Raw genomic sequence first — 21,588 nt, 5'->3', positions numbered from 1 at the left:
ACAATGTTCTATTTCGCACTATGCCTGCCATGCATGATGCATCACTAAAACAACTCCCATAGTTGCTATTCGCTAGGTTCTCATAGAAAATCCATCATTTGTGACTTAAAGAGCTACACTATTGCTAGTGTTTTGTTAATGCACGCTGACCAATAATGAAGATTTGGCACATCCCACTATAGCTTGTTTGGTTTGAGGGAATTAAAATTCCAGGGCCTATAGGTATCAATACTGCATTCTTCCAGTTCTGACTTGAATTTTATTTTGCTTTACATACGGTCATACCTGTCATGTCTTTGATCGGCCTCTCTAACTCATCCCCAATAAAAGGCGTTAGAGGAGGATAAATTCACATTTTCTCCTCTAAAGTGCACCTAACCGAATTATAATAACGGTTAGTGGAGAATATTTTTTCCACGGCGGCCGTGACCCTTAAAATATACTCGGCTGCCCACTCATAGAGTAAAATTCCCGACACCCCAACTCTCCTCCTGTTCCATTCCGCCTCTGTGAAAGCCCCGCCGGTGTGCCTCGGTCCCACTCCCATCCACTAAGGCGCCGCTCCACCGCCAAAAATGGCCGGATCCAACTGCCGCTGCTACACACCGCCGATTAGAAGCGTGGATCCGTACCGCCATGCGCAATCTCGACCCATGGCCGCGACACATCTTCTTCCTCGCACGGTGGAGATTCCCGCTTGCCCGGCCTCCCAGCGCTGTTGCCACCGCACAAAAATACCTCGCCGTGCGACAGTGTCGGTGGGGGACGTGGGTCGGTTAGATCACCGACCGCGAAACACATGAGAAGATTTGGACTGGATATTTCATCTCGACGGTGCAGACCGTGTAGTAATATGACACAATGTTAGTGTGCCTCCATGGCACTAACGCATAGTGCAACTTCCCCAATGGCCTACTGCAGTTAGCGCCCGTCGACCCCGAGGTGGCCACCTTATGGGAGATGGGGGAAGACCAGGAGGCCCGCAAGCGCCTCGAGGCGGAGCAAGCCGGCAAGGCGTAGCGGATCTCTGCGGCCTATACCCGGAGCACATCGAGGAGTGCCGTCTGTACGAGATCTACAAGTCCGAGGAGACAAAGGGCATCTATCTTTGCTCCAGCGATGACTCCGGCTCCGCTAGCAATGGAGATGGCGACGATGGTGGCGATGGAGCAGGATGCTACTTGTGAGTTGCGTTGGATTTACCTCCGAAGATGAGAGGAGATGTTGTACGGTAGAGATAGGTATTTACCTCTGTTAAGAACCAAGATTATCAATCCATTAGAAGAACCACACAAATACTAGTGAGTAGTACCTGCGCACACAAAACCAAATACCTACACCAACACTGTTGCAAGTGGTTCGACAATCCCCTTGTACTCATTAATGTAAGGATCAAATCTCATATAGGTAGAAGAATAAATTGCAAAAAAAATAAAAATAATGAATTGCAGCAAGGTATTTTTGGATTTTAATATATGATAAAGGTAAACCCAGGGGCCATAGTTTTCACTAGAGGTTTCTCTCTTGAATGCAAAGCATATGGTGGGTAAACAAATTACCGACGATTGATAGAAAAACGCATAGTTATGACAGATTCGTTGACATTGATCACACATATAGGCATCACGCCTGTGACAAATAGACCGACTCCTGCCTGCATCTACTACAATTACTCCATCAATCGACCGCTATCCAGCATGCATATATGGTATTAAGTTCATAAAAAACAGAGTAACGCCTTAAGTGAAATGACATGATGTAAACAAAGTAAACTCAATTAATATGAATAGACCCCATCATTTTATCCTTAATGACAACAATACAAATATGTGTCTTGTCCCTTTCTGTCACCGAGATATAGAGCACTGCAAGATTGAACCCACTATAAAGCACCTCTCCCACCGAAGAAAAATCAGTCTAGTTGGCCAAACTAAACGGATAGATCGGAGAGAAATAGAAAGCTATAATAATCATGCATAATAAAGTTTAGAAAAGACTCAATTACTTTCAATAAATAATCTGATCATGAATCCACGATTCATCGGATCCCAACAAACAGACCGTGAAAGAAGATTACATCAGATAGGACTCAAAGAAGATCGAGGAACACATGATATTAAAGATCAAAGAGAGAGATTAAACAATCTAACTACTACCGATGGACCCGTAGGTCTGTGGTGAACTACTCACGCATTGTCAGAAGGTAGCAAGGTTGATGAAGGAGCCCTCCGTGATTGATTCTTCCCCCGGTAGAGTACCGGAAAAGTCCTCCAGATGGGATCATGGAAGAACAGAGACTTCCAGTGGTAGAAAAAGTGTTTCGGGCTCCCCTCTGGTGTTTTTGGAATTTTTGGGAATTTGTAGAGTCGAAGTTAGATCAAATGGAACTCCGAGGGGCCCATGTGCTCAGGGGCACGCCTACCCCCTAGGCCGCGCCCTGTGAGCTTGTCGCTCTCTCTTATATCTTCTAGTCTCCTCCCGAAGCTTCTAGGGTCCCTTTTGGTCTAGAAAAAACCACCCTAAAGTTTAATCGTGTTTCGACTTTGTTTGATGTTGATTTTCTTAAAAACCAAAAGCAAGCAAAAAACAACAACTGACACTGCGCACTGGGTTAATAGTTTAGTCCCAAAAATGATATAAAATAGCATAAAATGCACATAAAATACCCAAGATTGATAATATAGTAGCATGAAACAATAAAAAAAATTATAGATACCTTGGAGATGTATCATAGGGCAAGGCAGTGGTGGCATTGTGGGAGCACATGACCGAATCGGACCGGGAGAGGTTGATGAACGAGAGTGCTAGCAAGTAGTTTTTTCTTAAGTTTTTATGCAATCTAATTTAAATTTCATTTAAGCTATGTAAAATACTTTATGCAACTGGTTGAATCAAGTTTGATGAAGTTGTTTGAACAAACATTGCACCAAGTTTATGTTCAATTTTTTTAAGGATTTAAGTTAGAAAGAACACTTTTTTAGGGGAGAAAATATACTCCTCTAAATAATACGCGGCTGTTTGCTCCTCTAAATTATAATGGATTGGTTAGAGATGCTCTAACTAGTTCTTACTTGATCCCTATTAGCATATGAAGTTATATGGTTACTCATGCAGTGGGTAAATAAGAACAACATTGAAAAAATCGTTGTGCAGCTGGATTACACTACGAGAAGCTGGTAGTTTAAGCTCTGGGAAATGAATGTGGAATGCTTTCTTCTGACAATTGCATTAGGACGTGACAGTTGAGCTCTACAAAGTCATATGTACATAATCGAACTTATTGCATGTGTGAAGTTGCAAACCAATATTACATGAATACTTGATTTTATTATGTATGCATCTTAAGAAGCTAGTTAAAAAAAACCAAGCTTGTGATCTCGTGAGAGTTGAGTACTTGTTGTTCGATGGGAATTGGCTAGCCCTAGAGGTGAGGCGGACCCAGTGGAGCTGTTGCAGATTAGGAGTTTCTCAACTGAGCTGTGGTGCTCCGGATATGCGTAGTCGAGAAGGCTATAGCGGCGTGTGCATGATCGGCAGCAGTGTGCCAGCAATCTAGGGTGACTCAGGGAAGTAGATCGAGTAAAATTCCACCCGTACATTACAACTGTAATTTTCTAAACTACCCTTCCACAAAAAGTGCCAAATAGAGATGTTACTCCTACTAATCACAAGGAAGGTACAAGAGCACCCTAAAAACTGTCAAGCTCATAAGTACACAGCTGTTGAGCTTGTCTGCACACCACCTTTGAGCTCGTGTCTGCACGCCACTTTTGCATCTTGTGTACATGGAGACGGGTGTTGTGTAGGATGTCTGATAGTGTAACCATCCACGTCACAGATGACTTCGACGTGGGCCGACCGACATTGTAACCATCGAGGAGACAAACGACTTATATATGTTTGACAATGCATAGTACTAGCAAACCCATATGTGTCTGATCTTATCATATGTTGATCTGCCCTAAATCCTTCATGCCTCCCAAGCCCTAATAATTCAATAAACATAATGTGATAGAACCACCCACTTCATTGCAAAGGATGGCCTCTTTGACGTTAGTATAAGCAATTATTAACAGTCAACTCGATTGATGGATTTAATTAAGAACTAGAGATAACAGGCATATACGCATGGTCTTGCAACTTGAATCCCACTCCCACCGGAAGTTATCTGCCTCCTGCTCGATTTGATTTTGTGCATATATATGAGCATCAACTAACTAGTAAGCTGTAGTAGCGGTAGTTGGGACCAATCAAACTTCTTTACTACTACTCCCTCCATTCCCAAACATTTGTCTTTCTGGACATTTCAAATGGACTACATACGAAGCAAAATGTAGAAGCAAAATGAGTGAATCTACACTCTAAAATATGTCTACATACATCCATATGTTGTAGTCCATTTGAAATGTCTAGAAAGACAAATATTTGGGAACAGAGGGAGTACAACACATGGGCCTGGTTTCTTGAGTCGGCTGCAACTACATACAATGCAGCTAGTATATTAGCGCCACATGCGTGCAGAGCTCCACATGTCTATGTGTAATTGTTGCATGCATCTCTTTACATACAATGTTTTGGGTATATTTGATCTGGAATTCCGAGAAAGTATGAACTCTCTCCGGTTCATTTTATTCTGCATATAAGTTTCGTTTAAAGTCAAAGTACCTCTACTTTGACTATACTTATAGAAAAAAGTATCAACATTCAAAATGCCAAATCTATATTGTTAGATTCGTTATGAAATGTAGTTTCATAGTACATATATTTGATATTATATATGATGATATTTCAATATAAATTTGGTCAAACTTTGGAAATTTTGACTTGATACAAACCTAATACGCAGAATGAAAATGACCGGAGGGCGTACTATAAGCAACTGGTATCATCCACATACTAACATGTAAGAAAGTCATGATAAGAAGAACCCATTAAAATTCTAAATTCCAGTCCATATAGATGTTTTCTCTACAGAGCAACATCAAGCACTAGGAGCAGGGTATCATATGGTCTCTGCATCATCTGAGTGACAATGCTTTTCCAGATAAAAAATGCTCGTGGTCTCATACATTTTTCATTAAAATGAACAATGGTGTCACAATGTTATGAATTCGCCAAAGATGGAGCATGTGACGCTGCTGAAGACTCTTCGGTTTATTTGGCACGTTCGCAATGGTCTGACACACGGGGAACCTGCTCCACAAAGGCATAAGCAGAAGTGTTGTGTACATGTATCAAACAGTTTTCTCTTGGGAACCTAGTGAAGGAGGAGATGGTCCTTGCTGATTAGCCCGTGCCACATGTTTCTACAATAGGTCTCAGCTCATTGCGGATTACAGGGATCTAGAGTTCATGTTAAGTTGGCTGGCCATGAGCTGGTTGTTGATCACTTGGCTGATGGAAACATGTGGTGTGTTGGTCAGCGTGAGAAGCGGTGGGCCCTGCAAAGGAAAGATAGGGATGTGGACAAATCCGCTAGCTGAAAGAACCTCTTCTTGTCATGTTACCGATTGACCAGCCGGTCTATGATGTCACCTATGTTATCAAAGTGCGCATTCGCTTCCAGTTGCCTCTCAATCCTAATCCTAGCTAGTTAGCTACAACAAGCATGAACAAACCAAAAGGCCATGACAGTGAGCAATGAGCTAGCTATGTTCAAGTTCAGCATGTTCAGTCCAAGATTTGTGATTCCTGATGCATCACTCAAATAAATCTATAGTTGCTCTTTGGTAGCTTTCTCAAAGCAACTTCGTCGTTTGTAATTTATTGAGATGTACTGTTTCTCATGCTTCGTTAATGCACATGTACCAATAATTTCCCAATGTCTATAGCTAGTTTGGTTGGAGGTGATTAAAGCAAAAGAATTTAAGTTTTTGCGTTTCGAGATACAGAGTCACTAACTTGGAGGTAATTGACGTGCGCCTTGACTTTCGTTTGCCTCTCAGTCCTAGCGAGTCACCTCCAACATGCATGGAGAGGTAAAATGGCTATGCCAGAGCATGATCACCGGGTTCCCTTCCGCTCCATTGTTGCCATGCATGTTGCATCACTAAAAAACTCTTGGTGATTCACATTTCTCGGCAGGCCTCATGGCGGCGAATAACACGTCATGTCCACTTCAAATATTTTTTAAATAAAGGACGACTCTGAGATCCGTTCTGGATGGACAAGTGATTGGACAGCACCACTCTTCGAGAACAATTTCCTGCCTTGTAACGTACTATATGCATAAGAATGATACGCTTGCGCAAGTTCTCGGCTTTGCCCCACCGGATATCACCTTTAGACGTGCGGGATTTGGTTGTTCCCTTTTGTGTCTTGGCAACATCTCCTATCCGGTTTGTATTCGGTTAGCCTGACACAAGGACATGCTATGTTTTGTTGGAGTCTAATACTAATGGGTTCTTCACCTTTGACATATGTACCCATCGTTTCCACACTCAAAGATTCCACAAGGCATTAACAATATGATTTGGAAATTGAAGATACCACCGAAAGTAAATAGTTTCGTGTGATATCTTCGGAGAGGCATTGTACTGACAAAGCACAAACTTTCCCACCACAACTGGTATGGAAGCAATAAGTGTAATTTTTTGTTCACAACGAGACAATCAAACACCTTTTGTTTCAACGTAAGTTTGTGTATTTACATGGTTAGTTATACAAATACTCCCTCTCTTTCAGTTTATAGGGCCCATCTCAAAATTTCAGTTTTTCCGTTTTATAAGTCTCATTTGTACTACTTCCCATCACATGTTCACATTTCAATGTGTATCAAATCTTTACATGCAAGTAATATGATAAAACTCACCAATGCATGTAAAGCTTCTTGGTCATTTATTGTCCATGCATGCATGCATGCATTGCAATCAACACATTGTTAAACATACTTTTTTGAGGAAAAACAAGTGCGTTAATTGTGTACTTTTCCAAACTACAAAAAATATTCCACCACTCATCATCTACCTTGGTTGGTGAGATTTGTAAATTGAGCCCTATTAACCGGAAGGGAGGCAGTAGGATCTATTTTGTATTTGTCCACATGTATTTAGACATGGCCTTTAGACATATTCAGATTGTATATATCCTCTATAAGCCAATGATCATATATAATGGCAACACATGTGGAAAAATACAAAATAGATAATACTCCATATGTCTGCCCGAAAAGTGTCTCACACAAAATTTTTTGTCCAACAAGCCTCTCCCCAAACATGCCCAATTTGTTCGGGCTTCCCCCAGCCAGCCCTCATATGTGGGAAAAAATGGGGTTAGCCTTCTTAGCTCTGAACCTCTCTCTCTCTCTCTCTCACCCAATTATATGCACGTGTTCCAACAATTTGTGATAGTTGGAGGATACATGGGAGTGTAGGACAAATGTGGCTCAACCCTTTGCTATCCACGTACATGTCCGGACACGTCAACGAAGAAATGGGGTCTGAAATTAGCCTTAGAGATGCTCTTAGCCAATCCCTCATTTATTCACACAACCGAACATGGGAAGAAATTTCTCTCTGGGATCCCCAGATACAATTGCAATTACATATGAAATAGAGGATTTGGACTAAAATGACACATTCAATTTATAATCTTTCTATAACGCATATTCCACTTCCTTATAGTTGCTAAACATATTTGTTGAGTTTTTATGACGCTTGAACAATAGTCCAACCATCCAAAGTGTGTTCATTCGAGGGATAAAAACATAGGGTTTGCATTCAACAGATAGGATGCCAGGGAGGCACATCCTTCGTGCTATATATGGCTGGAGCTTGCAAATTGCGTCGTGCCCATCTTGTCGTGGAGACCCTCGATGTCCCAGATCCAGCAAGACCTACCACTGGCGTATGCACCCCCACTCCCCTCCAACGATCTCTTATAACCATGGGCTCGATTGCATATTAAATTTTGTTTGGAGGGTTATCTATGTAAAAATCTAGGGAAGTAAATGTGATTGCTTCAGGGTTGAAGGACCACACTGAAAACAATGCAATTAGTTATAAAACTGGTTGGTTGTTCACTCTATAAGTCGTAAATAAAAGAAAACCTGCCAGCATTTTGCTTTCATTTTCTTTGAAGACACTAAAATCCTTTAGTTGTTGATCACCTAGATGAGGTTGGCAACGTTAGTGTGGGAAGCGGTTGTCCTTGCAAATAATGAAGATGAAAGTGGACAAACTAAATATGGCATTGGGCTTGTTGACAAAACCATTTTTTTATCGTCCTACTAATTTACTAGCAAACCAATGAGGTTATTTCCATAACAATAGTGTGCCTTCTCTTTCGGTTGCCTCTCAATCCTAGCTAGCTTGCCCAACATGCATTGAGAGGTCAAAAGGCCATACGTAGCATGATATCAATGAGCTAGATATGCTCACTAGGTTCAGTTTGCTTCCATGCTTGACATGCATGATGCATCACTCAGAAGAAAAATAACTTCAATTGTTGCTCTCTGCTAGCATTCCGGAATTCCCGTGTTTTAGACTCATCTTGCAAAACACATCAATCAAGCAGGACCTACTTAATTTCTATACAACATATTAATGCAACATACATGACCCTCTCAATCTTTCATGCATTGGTTGATTCTAGCTATAGCTGCGTATTCCTAAGATAATGAACCTTACAAATAGGAAATTTCTATTTTTTGAGATAGCCCTCTAAACTGGAAGGGGTGTAGCAATTTATAGAGCTGCAGTTATGCTTGTGTTCCATTAATGCATGCCAAGTAGCAACTTCTAAAACAAGTTATGAAGACTTGGTACTTTCTTCTATAGCATGCTTGGTTGGAGGTGTAATTAAAGAGAATGGAACGTTCTGAGATACAAACTCACTCATTTGCAAGAAAAGATAATCTAAGAGCGATAGGCATGAAATTTGGAAGTCCAAACCGTAACATTTTAATAAGATGGAAGGACCATAGTTATGAGGGGACTGTTTTACACAGAACATCTTCATCCTTCACAATTTCTGCTATCATAATTTAGCCTATGCCTCTTATATTCCCACAAACTAAGAAAGGAAATGAACTTCTATCTCAAATCGCCAGAAACATTTCCAATTAGATAGGCAAAAGAAGGATTTGGACTAAAAGTAAACACTCCATGCCTAAGCTTTCCATAAGTACTACCTTCATTATAGTCGCCAAAACATATCGTTGAGTTTTTACGACTCTTGAACAGTAGTCCAACCGTCGAAACTATATTCTAGTTGCCAATTGTGTTGTTGGGACTAGTGTCATCCTCTTGGAGTGGCAGTAACTGAGAATAAGTCATAGTGCACACGTCATGAATTTGTATTCATGACCAACAAAAAATTGTTCGTTGATACATTTAAAAAAGAAAATCTATCTATTATATACTTAAGATAGAAGTCAAACAAGCCATCACGTTAGTCCACACAGATTAAATTATCTTGACCGTAAATTTTAAAGATTAATGGCTCAGATTTGAAAGATGCAGCGCTACGTACAAATATTACCATGAACAAATAGTTTGACATGTGACGTACAACACGTCTGTTTTTTTTTGGAACCAACACGTCTTTGGTTTAACTCACGTGTGATTCTACTAAAAGGTCTATATTAAAAAGTTGCCTTTGGTTGACCGTGTACTAAGGACAGAAGATGTGTTGTACGTGATCGAGACACTTCTGATTACCTAGAGTTGTACGGCTCAGACATATGAAAAGGATGCAGCGTTTTACAAAGATAGGACAGAAGACGTGTATGTATGTGTGTTTAAAAAAGACACGTGATGAAGCTTTCAAGCTCCTTGCAAAAAAAAATAATGAAGCTTTCAAGCAACATGCATAAGGGAAGGGAAAAAAACTAATCAACATGGACAATATAGGATTTTTGCTAGACTTCGCCGAAAAACTGTCAATACCGAAGGTTGCAGACTTTGCCGCTTGAGTGATATTTTCAACATGCATAAGGTAAAGAAAAAAAATCAACATGGACAATATAGTGGAGGTTGCAGACTTTGCAGCTCGAGTGATATTTTCAACATGCATAAGGGAAGGAAAAAAAACTAATCAACATGGACAATATAGGATTTTTGCTAGACTTCGCCCAAAAACTGTCAGTACTGAAGGTTGCAGACTTTGCCGCTCGAGTGATATTTTTAGCTAAGATATAAAAATGAAAATAAATAATAGTACTGATCCAACCAAGTCGTATAGTTTATTATACATGAATACAAAGACCGAGTGAGTAAAGTGAGGTCAGTGATATATCAATTAGCACGTGCTCCATAATTTGAATGGGAAAAGGACTGCGGGAGTATAGTACATAAGTACAAACTGAGCTTACACTTGACGGCCATCCACAAGATAGAAGTTAAAGTTAGTACTTACGCTAAAATATGCCGGTTGTGTGTAAGTATGTGGCTCATACTTGTAAGGAGAGATCTCTTTCAATGGTCTGAATTGGCTTTAAATTATCTGCTCTCATGCTTCTATAACCGGATAATTGTTCGGTTCACCATGAGAATTTTGTTTTACAAACGCACTGTAGTAGATTTGTCATGTAAGAAATTCAAGTTGAAATCAAATTTAGAATCACCCACAAAAAAAAAAGAAATCAAATTTAGATAGAAAATAAATGTCGTTAACAGAAGCTACTATATTTTTTAGTTTTTTTTAGAGAGAGAGAAAGCTATATTTTTTAGTGAGAATGGACGGGCGTGGCGCCGAAAGCTGGGCTTCACTCACATATTGGGCTAAAGCCCACTTGACCCGCCGCCGGCACTCGTTCCATTCTCCAATCCCCTCCCCCGCCGGCGCTCGTTCCCCAATCCCCTCGCCGCCGGCGCCGCCACACCGTCCCCTCCGCCATGCTCCGCCTCCGGAGCTGCGTCCTCGCGCACCTGTTCTCCTCTTCCACCACCTCTCACGGCTCCACCTTCCGCCGTCTCCTCTCCGCCACCACCGCCGCGCCCGCCGTTTCCCCACACACCGGATTCGCCGTCGAGGCGTACCTGGTCGACACCTGCGGTCTCACCCGAGCCCAGGCCCTCAAGGCCTCCGCCAAGCTCTCCCACCTGAGGTCCCCATCCAAGCCCGACGCCGTCCTCGCCTTCCTCGCCGACCTCGGCATCCCCATCTCCGACGTCGCGGCCCTAGTGGCCAGGGACCCCAAGTTCCTCTGCGCCGGCGTGGAGAGAACCCTGTCCCCGATCGTCGGCGGGCTCACCGGCCTCGGACTCTCGTCGTCTGAGATCGCGCGACTCGTCCCGCTCGCTGCCAGCAACCACTTCCGCAGCAAATCCGTCGTCTCCAAGGTGCACTACTACATCCGCCTCTTGGGCTCCTTCGAGGGATTCCTCCGGGCGTTCAAAGGTAACCAACAACTCCTCTCGTGTAACCTCGACGGCAGTGGTGGTCAAGCGGAATGTCGGGTTACTGCAGGAGTGCACGCGAGGTGCTTGCGATATTGGCAAGCTAGCCGTCTCTATGCCAAGGATGCTCACCGCCAACGTGGAGTGAATCCGGGCGATGGTGGCCAGCGCTGAAGCTTTAGGTGTGCCTCGCGGCTCTGGAATGTTCGGGGAAGCTATGCGGGATGTTGCGTTCGTCAGCGAGGAGAAGATCGCCGCCAAAATGGAATACTTGAACAAGACGTTTGGATGGTCGGATGCCGAGGTGCGCATTGCTGTGTCCAAGGGTCCGTTTGTGCTGAGGAGGTCAAAGGACATGCTGCAGCGCCGGTCCGTGTTCCTCATCTCTGAGGTGGGGTTGAAACCGTCCTACATTGCTCGTCAGCCGTCATTGCTCACCTACAGCCTGGAGGGCCGGCTCAGACCCCGGTACTATGTTATGAAGTTCCTCAAGGAAAATGGATTGCTCAAGCGCGACTCAAGCTACTGTACAGTTTTTAAATGGACCGAGATGGAATTCCTGGAGAAGTGCATATGTCCTCACAAGAAAGCTGCACCACACCTTGCTGAAGACTACGCGACCGCTTGCAGAGGAGAATTGCCCGCGAGATTCATATTTGCATGAACCAAGAACAGGGTATTGATCTTTGAAAATGCATTAACAAGATTGTGCTATCTGTTTTTTAATTAGGCAAATCTAACATAAAAATACCATTTGGTCTAACCATATGTGTAGCTGTGGTATCACATTTGTCAAGGGAAGGTGCAGAATAGGGACGGTCTTTCTTTTATAGCTTCCGTTAGCCACTCTTAGATTTATAAGCAGCTTGCCTTCTATGCTGATCGATTTGTCTCCAAATAAAATAGAATGTAGAGACCACATTGCTCTCATATTTTGGGAAATATGTGTGTACGATAGTGCCATTTCTCTTTGTATCAGTTTATTTATTTTTGTTTCAGATGTACATTCAGTCAGCCATCCATTGGCAGTTTAAGTACCGTGAAGCACCTACAATGTTTGTTACTATCTCATTTCTTACAAGAGAGACCTGATGGAAACTATCCATATGTCCCTGCTCAAGTGCCATAATGTCCCGTGAAACTATCCATATGTCCCTGCTCAAGTGCCATAATGCATTCTTCTGCCATTGGTTGCAAACTCTGGTTTTGTATTACAGTAGGGATCAAGGTTGGGCTGCCTGCCCCTAAAAACCAGAGGAAACCCTAGTTTCAAAACAGAATGCGCATCACAGTAGGGATCCCATAGCTGAAGATTATTACAGACTGCATTTATATAGGCGAGAATATAAATAATTGCCCTTTTGTGCATGTTTGTGACAGCCAGATACCATCTAGGGACATCTGCTGTAGGTGATTATAATTGTTGTCATAGATCCTTATGTCACAGAGCTACATATTTTTTTGGTTTTACTGCGCTTTAGTGACAGTCAAAACTAACCGCTACAATTTTGCATTGTGCAAATAAGGTAATAAAACATTCCCCGAGTTCTGCGAGTGGCCTAATTGAGTGGAGGAAGCCCAACTGATTGTGCAGATTCAATATTGAAGATTTTCCTTGACCCCCAAATGGCATCTTCTCTATTGAATCTGCCCACAAATTAAGTATATATGAATCACCTTAATTTCCTGCTGGACAACCTGCATGCTCAAGTGGCGACAATGTCTACTGATGGAGCAAAATTTTGAGGGCTGCCAAAATTTGAAGTGTCAACTAATTTCAGATTTACATGAACCAAGAGTGTGCTATGAAAATCGAGTAAACTGTGTATGGTGCGACAAAGTTTTCATTCTCTAAGAAGCTGGTAATTCTCATTTCGGTGTATTTTATCGAACTGGATGTTGATTATCCGATCTGTTAGATGCTGGTACGGTCGTTACTAACTCTTGATGAAACGAGTAATTAGAATCATGGGCACTGACATGTCCATGTCATCACAAAGTTTCCTTTGAATGGTAATTCTTATTTCGGGGTTCTTGGCCTAACTGGATGTTAGTTGTCCACTCTGTTAGATGCGGGGTGATCTCGTAGTACGTACGATGTGGAGACAATGGGGCCGGTCCATGGATTTTCCTTCCTTTTGCTACATTTTTCTCATGTATGCTCCTTGCTAGTGCTTGATGAAACTTAGTTTGATTCATGAATGCAGCTGATATGTTAATGATCAATTATCATTTAGTAGAGAAGAAACCATGAGTTTGTAAATTGTAATGAACACTTGGAATGAAGTGAGTGAGAATAGGCCATTCTGGATTGCATTAAAATGCATCTTGGGAGGGTGTTTGTTTGCGCAGATTCTCACATTCCTTGGTGAGAAAAATATTGCTTCCAAAATGGAATACCTGAAGAAGACTCAGGTTGACTGATGCCGAAGATGAGTGTTGTTGTGTCGAAGGGATTTCGCTGAGGAAGTCGAAGGGATCGCTCCAGCGCAGGTTCGAGTTTCTCATCTCCATGTTGGGGTTGGAGCATGCTTACATTTCTTATCTCCTAGCACATAAAGTTTCCTCTCAATGTCAATTCTGGACCCTCTTTTTGGAAACAATTTTGCACTTGTTGATGGGCACAATACGTTGATTGATCTGAGTTCCGGTTTTGATCTAGCTTGTTTGTTGCTTGCTCTGGTTTATGTGAGCTGAAAATCCTCCTTTCTGCAGTATCTTTGTTCGATGGAAATGTTATACGTTCCCTGGGAGAGGGTGGCAAACGAGCTGACAGTTTTAGCTGTGAGGCGAGATCAGATGGTGGCAGTTTTTAGAATAAAATTGTCTTCACTGGAGAAAATGTCATGTTGTTCTGAAGAAATGCCATGCAAATCTACAGAAGCTGCCAGCAAAAACGTTCGCAAATGTCATCCGTCCCAGCGAACGTTCGCCAGTTATTGCGGTCCTTGTTTGAAGAGATTAAATGTTGTGAAAGAATTCATGCTTTATAACTTCGAATCAGTTTTACCCTTCGTTTCTCACTTGTATTTTTTAATGGCATGTCGGCTGATACTTCCGGTTCTCAACCGATCTCGAAACTGAACAATCCACTTGTACAGTTTTTTTTTTTGACAAATCCCGGTTTTCTCAGCCATTTCTTTGGCAACAACTTCTGGTACATCAACCCCAGCATGCATTCAGCTTTTTTTGATTTGCTGAACCTGGTTGGTTGTGAGTTTAATTAGGCCTTTGAGAGACCGGGCGAGAAACAAACGTACAACAAACAAATAATAATTTTTCTGTCGCCAAGTAGTACGGGTGAAATGCAATAAGCTGCTCTTGTAACACCCGCAATGTGCCTGCCTACCACACCGCAACAATTTTTCTGGGCTGATGATGTTTGTTGGCTTCCTTTCTGCTAAAAAAATACTCCCTCCGTTCCAAAATAAGTGTCTTGAGCTTAGTACAATTTTTTTTGCGAGGTACTTCCGGTAACCCGGTGGAAGGGCATGCTCCTCCCTCGTCAGCACGTGGCCTAGGCATGGCGCAAAGACATCACAAAGATTTGCCATGCCGCTTATGGTCTGCATTTCATGTGCCACCTTGTAGATCTGCAATAAATTTTGAGGCCAACGGAGCAACAAGACCCACACTTCCTGCACAAACCTGCAATAAATTTCTAAAAAATAATAATAGTTGATTTAATAAAAAAACACCGGCATCCACCATTAAGAAGATGGCCTATCACTTTGAATCTTTTCTGTCCGAAACAGGTGAACATTCAAAGTGATGGTCCATCTCCTTAACAAGAGTGTTATGAATACCGCAGCTTACTGCATTTGGACTATCCCACTATATAAACAGGTTATGTTGCTTGTCTCTAGGCGAGGTGGGACTAAAGTTTGATGGTAACCTTATCTTTACTGAGAGCTACTCTCAGCAAATGTGGCGTTACCGAGAGGCACTCTCGGTACAGGTATGGTTGGATCATAAAATTAATAGATATTCTTAATTATGAACACTGAAGTTTAATTAAATTGTTGGACTATTGGACAATGTAAAGAGGTAGGCAAGGTGGAACCAAATAGGCAACCGTTACGTTTCCAGGAGCTGCTCTCGGTAAAGAAGTCAAACCGTGGCCGTGCCGTTAACTGGCGCCGGATGTGCCACGTGGCAGTACGTTGCCGTGCAGCACTGCTTGGCTCTCGGCAAATAGTGCCTTTGCCGAGTGTTGCCTTTTTGCCTAGGGCTACTCTCGACAGTATCATGTGTTTGCCGGGATTCTCCTTTTGCCGAGTGTCACGCTGGTGTCTCTTACTTTGCCGAGTGCCCGTGTTTTGGCTCTCGGCAAAGACCCTGACACCCGGCGTATACGAAATTTCCAGTAGTGCATAGTAGACAAATAATCATAACTTTGACATCACACAATCACATCAGACAATTGTTCCTTGTCATTTCCATTCTACTAGAGCAAATGGAATTTCGGAACTTATTAGTACAAACTTCTTTTTTCTTGCAGCAGTTATTGATACCTAGTGATGACCAGATCAACAATCATTCGATAACCTGACACACCAATTGTAGACAATGGGATGGCTCAAGGAGTTGAACTGTCATGTCCTGGTAGAAAAGGGCCTAGAGAACGCATGAGGAGGAGGACATGTGTGATGAACTCCCCACCTGTGTTGAGATGCTGGTAATGGAAAGCACCTCCGCAGCGAGGCGCGGTGTAGTAAAGCATCTCCGACCACACTGCGGCGATGAGATCCCAGCGGTTAGCTTCTTCATCAATACCCATGAGCTCCTGGGCCACCTTAGATGCATGAGGCAGGACTGGAGAATAAATAGCTTCTGCAGTGCTGTTCAGGAGTTTCTTTAGATGACTGGAGCTAGCATTATCTGCGTCGACTGACTGTTTCTGCTTCTCATTCACCGTTGAGGTTGGATGTTCATCTTTTGTGCCTTCAAACACCTTCATGGCAGCTTCCTTTTCCCCCAGATTAACCATCTGTGGCTGCTGATCTGCAAGAATTTTCTCCATTTCATCATGAACTTTGGTATAAACAAGCTGGGAGTTGCTAGTAAGCATCACGCCACACTTGAATACAAGGTACAATATATAATTTGACAGCTCTCTGCTCATTTGCTTCTTCTTGGATTTGTCCGAATCGATGCTGGTGGTGCTGCTGTTTCCAGAGTAGTAGCAAATGTCTGTTGCAACGTGCCAGATGAGGACACTCGTGGGGAAATCCTTCACACCATTGATGCTATAATACAGACCTGCTGTGCCTGGACCGTTGTGCCTCCACTTTTGAAGCGCTAACTGGCCACGGAAATTGGCAAAATTGTATTGTCTGCTGATTCCAAATAGTATCAAATTGTTAAGGACAAACCCCTTGAGATCTTCAGTGACCTGTGTGTGTGTCAGACTTGGATCCCATAGTTCCACACCCCAAGCTGCCAAACACTTGTGGATCCGTTGCCACACAGTATCTTCCAAGGTATACCGCTTTACCATGCTGTATTGCGCTAGCTTTTCGGCCCACTGTTTTCTGCTCCATGCTGGCTGAATGTAGTTGGCTACAGGCAGGATGGCATTGTTAATCCTATTCCTACCTCGATAAAAATTGGACCTCGCAGAGGAAAGAATGGATATGGAGGCAGAGGACACGTCTAGGATTATGGCTCCTACGAGCAGTATGTAGGACACAATGACATCGGTTCTACTATGGACTTGATGCCCCTTCTCAGACAGGATGAATAGCACCAAGGCAATCGGGGTGGAAAGATACTGGAACAGGGTAGCTATCAGCCAGAGAATGCTCATCCAATAATACCAATTTGGAAAAATAAAGCCTCTATGGTCCATAAAAATAATAAGGACACCTGCCTCGCAGAAATCTAAAAGTGGTCTTTTTGTGTAGAACCTCTCATAACATTTTGTCAGCTTCCCGCCCACATACTCATAGGGCCCGCGGGGGCCCGGAGTTGACTCAAACTTCCCTAGCAAGGTTGGGAGATCATCCGCAACTAAAACACTCTCTGTCTCATTGAGGGGAGCATCCGCTGACATGATTTCCGTGGCATCTTCGTCGGTCAGAAATGAACTCATCTCGTTCCTCTTACCAAGCATCAAATCAAATTTGGCACCCAACAACTCTAGGGCATCATTTCTTGACGTTCCCCTATAGCTATCAGGGTTCGATGGACCTTCTAGTTGTTCGGCTGCTAACTTCAGCTTTAGTAGCGTATTTGACAAAATACGCAGGTTATCAACCCTGAGATTTGCTGGCCTGGCTGAGTAAAGGCAGTAGGTGCGGCCAGCGTACTTGAAGCTTCCATTGAGGAAGACGAGCACGGTGGCAGCCAGCAGCTGCTTGTCCGGCCAAGATGACTTGGAAACGACGTAGCCGGCCACTGCCACCTGGGAGACGAAGCCCAGGAGGTGGCGCGTCCACAGCTCGTTGTCCTGCACGGAGAGGGCGGTGATGGTGTCCTGCCCACCCAGGTGGACGAGCAGGAACGGCGCCCAGAAGAGGAGGAGCTCATGCTGCAACCCGCTCGCGTGGACGGCGAGATGGCCGAGGACGAAGATGGCCACGTAGTCGGACGACAGGTAGGCTAGCCAAAGGACGGTGCTGAGGACCCCCGACATGCTGCGCTTCCGCAAGCCTGCTGTGAAGAAGAGGAGGACTTGCAAGGCCAAGCTCGCGAGTATCAGGCAGTGGATTTCCCATTCATTCCAAAGATATCCCACAGACGCCAGGCTGTGGAGAATTGACCACGTCACATGCAAACGCAGAGGGAAGAATAATTAGTCGCTATCGTCACTTGCCGCGCAAATATCGTGTAGTTGCTACGTACCCCCACCCACCCACCAAATACGTTGTCGTTCTCGTCCTCGTTCTCCTTTGATTAACATGGACATTTCTAGCGTCTTATACCGAAGATAATGGAAGCTTCTTCTTTTTTAGCAGGGAAATGGAGGCTTCTATTAACATCATTACAGTAATATAATACTCCCTCCACCCCCCATAAGTGTCGCTTAATTAGTACTCTCTCCGTTTTTAAATATAAGTCTTTTTTTTAGAGATTTCTATATGGACTACATACGGATGCATATAGCAAGACATATTTTAGAGAGTAGATTCACTCATTTTGCTCCGTATGTACTACTACAAAGTTGTATTAATTTTGTACTAAATCAGTGACACTTATTTTGGGACCAAGGGAGTGCATTATTACACGCATCCTGAAGAAGACGTACAATTTTCGAGTTGGCTGGGGCAATTTGACAATAAAATTCGATATTACCTTACAAGTATAAAGGGTGCTAAAAGTATAGAACAAATAGATGAATTAGGTCTCATGGAACCATAAATTCAAAAAATAATAACCAACTACACCTATTGAAAATATACTGAAATCGGGTGATTACACAAGGTTTGAGTTTATATATGTAAGACACTTCTGTAACTTAGTGACCCGTTGTGAACAATATTTATTCTCGCGAAACACGGGTGGACTGTCTATATTTAATGTCGAGGGCCCTAATATGTTTGTGCTCGGCTAAGAAGTCACAATTAACACACAAGTACATCACATAACTCATGTGCAATAAGTAGAAATGATGCACATCATCAACTCTACATAGACCAGAGTGTACATGAAAACAAAATGGATATAAGAAATTGTGTCATGTTACCTTAGTGTTTCCATCTGATTTTCCCTTGCAGCATCTTCAAAATTTCTCAGATCCCTCATTTCAGGAAGGTGGATAAAAAACAGCGACACATGGAACATATGCAGTCTTGCTGTGCTGAACCCATATATAAATATGCATGTGATGGTCGTGTAAATCACAAGGTTTGAGTGCCAATATATATGCTTTGCGTCCATGGAGGGCAACCGTGCATGTGAACTTACATGTCTTTAGGGACACGACTGATGACGTTGCCAAATCCAGCTAACGAATGGTAGATCCGTGTGATTTCACTCCCGAGCTCAAGAACCCATCATCAGTTGCCACGATGGAGGGTAAACATAAAATTGTTTGCTTTTTCCAAAGAAATGATTTTCACTGCGGTTGATGCTTTCATCAACAAGATTAAGGACGAGATTAGTTTCTGGTTTAGGTGCCTCCACTGACGTTTCTCTGGCTGCCCTTGTATACGTTTTGTAGCTTTGTGTAACTTCTGTTTTGGGGTGTATGCCAAAGGGTGTAGGCTGTTGGCCCTCATTAGTGGTGCCTATGTCTTAACTGAAGAAAGGGGTTTTCCCCAGCCCCATTTTTATTAGAAACGAGACATTACCCTGTTGTTTTGTTCTTGTTTAATTGATCACATGCAGTTTTTTTTAAGTTGATTACATGCAGTTTTCTGTATATTTCAAGAAAAAATATGTATCCTCCCTTTGCTTTTCTTTCGAGTATGGCATCGATCTTCTTTACTTTACTTTTTAGGGGAATCAATCGATTTTGGTGTGGTCCACATCAATCTTCTTTAGTGTGGCCCTAAATCTGTCTAGCTCCTTAAACCCTTTTGCACTTTGATGCGAGGCTGTGACCACCGGCAATCAGTTCTTGCTCCGTACGTGTTGCTGCAAAAACATGCTTCTGGTTGCTTCCGTTCATATGTGGGAGCTAGGACTGTACCACGGCCGACATCCCAGTGGTGGCACGCGATTCGTGCGGATTGAGGTTGGTGTATAAGAACTTCTATTTGGCGAAACTCACTAGCTTATGGGTATCGTTTGTAAAGATCACTCCTACATCCTTAAAGGCTAACAAGTGGTGCGTCGTAGATTTATTTTCTCAAAACGTTTTATCACTTGAACTGTACGTCCAAATCACGAACCATTTTCACAATTGATTTCTCGCGTCAAGATCTTGACAATTAGATCCCTTAATAAGAGGTTTCGACGAAGTTTTGTTTCAGGAAAACACCCAGAGCCGTAACGATGGTTTTCCCCTTTTCGAGAAGCAAAGATTTGTGGCTCCACAAGATGCAAATCTGTGATTCTCGTGAAAGAGCACAATATTCACGCAAAAAGAAATGATTCGTGGTTTTCTTTTCACTTTCCGATAATCACAACTATACTTCTCGAGGACACAACTATGTGCCTCCAGGTGTGCTTCATGTAGAAGCACAAAATAATTAACGGTTTATTTCCCTTTCTGAGAATCACAGCTCACGAAAAAAAACCCGTGCTTCTTGAGGAAAAAAATAATCATCAATTTTTTCTCTTCCCAAGAAGCACAATACGCAGAACCAAATTTTTGCCTCCACGAGAAGCAAATCAATGCTTCTCAATGAAGCAAAAATATATAGTATTATTTTTCCTCTTTTTCGAGAAGCACAACTGCAGTGCTCGCGGAAGCAAATATGTGCCCCCACGATTAACAAATATGTGCTTGAAAGCACATAAAAATCAGGCCAAAAATCATATTATTTTCCCTTTCTCGGGTAGCACAGTTCTGCTTCTGGCGGAAGCAAAATTTGTGCTTCTCATGGAAGCACAAAAAACTTCATGCAATTTTTTCGTGAATTTTTCCCTTTCACCAGAAGCATAGCTCATGAAAATAAATTTGTACCTCTAGGAGGAGAAAATATGTACTTCTCGTTAAAAAATCATGATTTTTTTCCTTTTCCGTGATGCAAAGTTGTACTTCGCACGAGAGTAAATTTGTGCTTACCGTGGAAGAAAACATTTCGCACAAAAAAAGTTCGCAAATTTTTTCCCTTTCCGAGAAGCACAGCTTCAAATCACGAAAGAAAAAATTGTTATTATTTTCTTTCCTGACAAGCACACGGAAGCAAATATGTTCTTCCATGAATAGGAAATTCGTGTTTCTCGTGAAAGCACACAAAACTTCATGCAAGATAAACTTGTAATTTTTTCCTTTCTCAAGAAGCGCAATTATTCTCACGGAAGCAAATATGTGTCTTGACGAGAAGCAAATTTGTGCTTCTCGTGGAAGCACACAAAATATTCGCACATATTTTTTCTTGAATTTAATTTTGCCCCTTTCTAGAGAAGCATGACTCGTGGAAACATATATGTGCCTCCAGGGGAAGCGCTATGCTTCTCTAGTAAGCAAGTATGTGCCTCCAGGAGACCCAAAAAAAAGATTCACCCAAAAAAAAATCATGATTGTTTTTCACTTTTCAGGATGCACAATTGTGCTTCTTGTGGAAGCAAATATGTGCCTGAAAAAAAGCGTAATTTTTTTCTCCAAAACCGAGGAAAAACCAAGATTAAACCAAAA

At 42.5% G+C, this 21,588-nt stretch overlaps 1 protein-coding gene across 2 annotated transcripts; it reads left to right on the top strand.

Annotated features, from left to right (window-relative positions):
• The first annotated feature begins 10,708 nt into the window (after nucleotides 1-10,708).
• Nucleotides 10,709-15,002, top strand: LOC125515979. Of its 2 annotated transcripts, XM_048681460.1 has the most exons (3): nucleotides 10,709-11,340; nucleotides 11,410-13,832; nucleotides 14,055-15,002. In XM_048681460.1, exons 1-2 carry the CDS (start codon nucleotides 10,836-10,838, stop codon nucleotides 11,511-11,513), a joined length of 609 nt encoding a protein of 202 aa, XP_048537417.1. In that variant the 5' UTR covers nucleotides 10,709-10,835; the 3' UTR covers nucleotides 11,514-13,832; nucleotides 14,055-15,002. The 2 variants fall into 2 exon arrangements, with proteins under 2 accessions (XP_048537417.1, XP_048537416.1); XM_048681459.1 differs by having other exon boundaries at nucleotides 10,709-13,832; nucleotides 14,055-14,999.
• Nucleotides 15,003-21,588: the final 6,586 nt, after the last annotated feature.

Source organism: Triticum urartu, chromosome 6 (genome assembly GCF_003073215.2).
Source record: "Triticum urartu cultivar G1812 chromosome 6, Tu2.1, whole genome shotgun sequence".
NCBI lineage: Eukaryota > Viridiplantae > Streptophyta > Magnoliopsida > Poales > Poaceae > Triticum > Triticum urartu.
Note: the sequence above shows the minus strand (reverse complement) of the source record. Positions and strands in the feature narration are given on the sequence as shown.

Coding starts and splice junctions, on each gene's coding strand:
- LOC125515979 (XM_048681459.1), top strand. CDS start 10,836: ATGCTCCGCCTCCGGAGCTGCGTCCTCGCGCACCTGTTCTCCTCTTCC.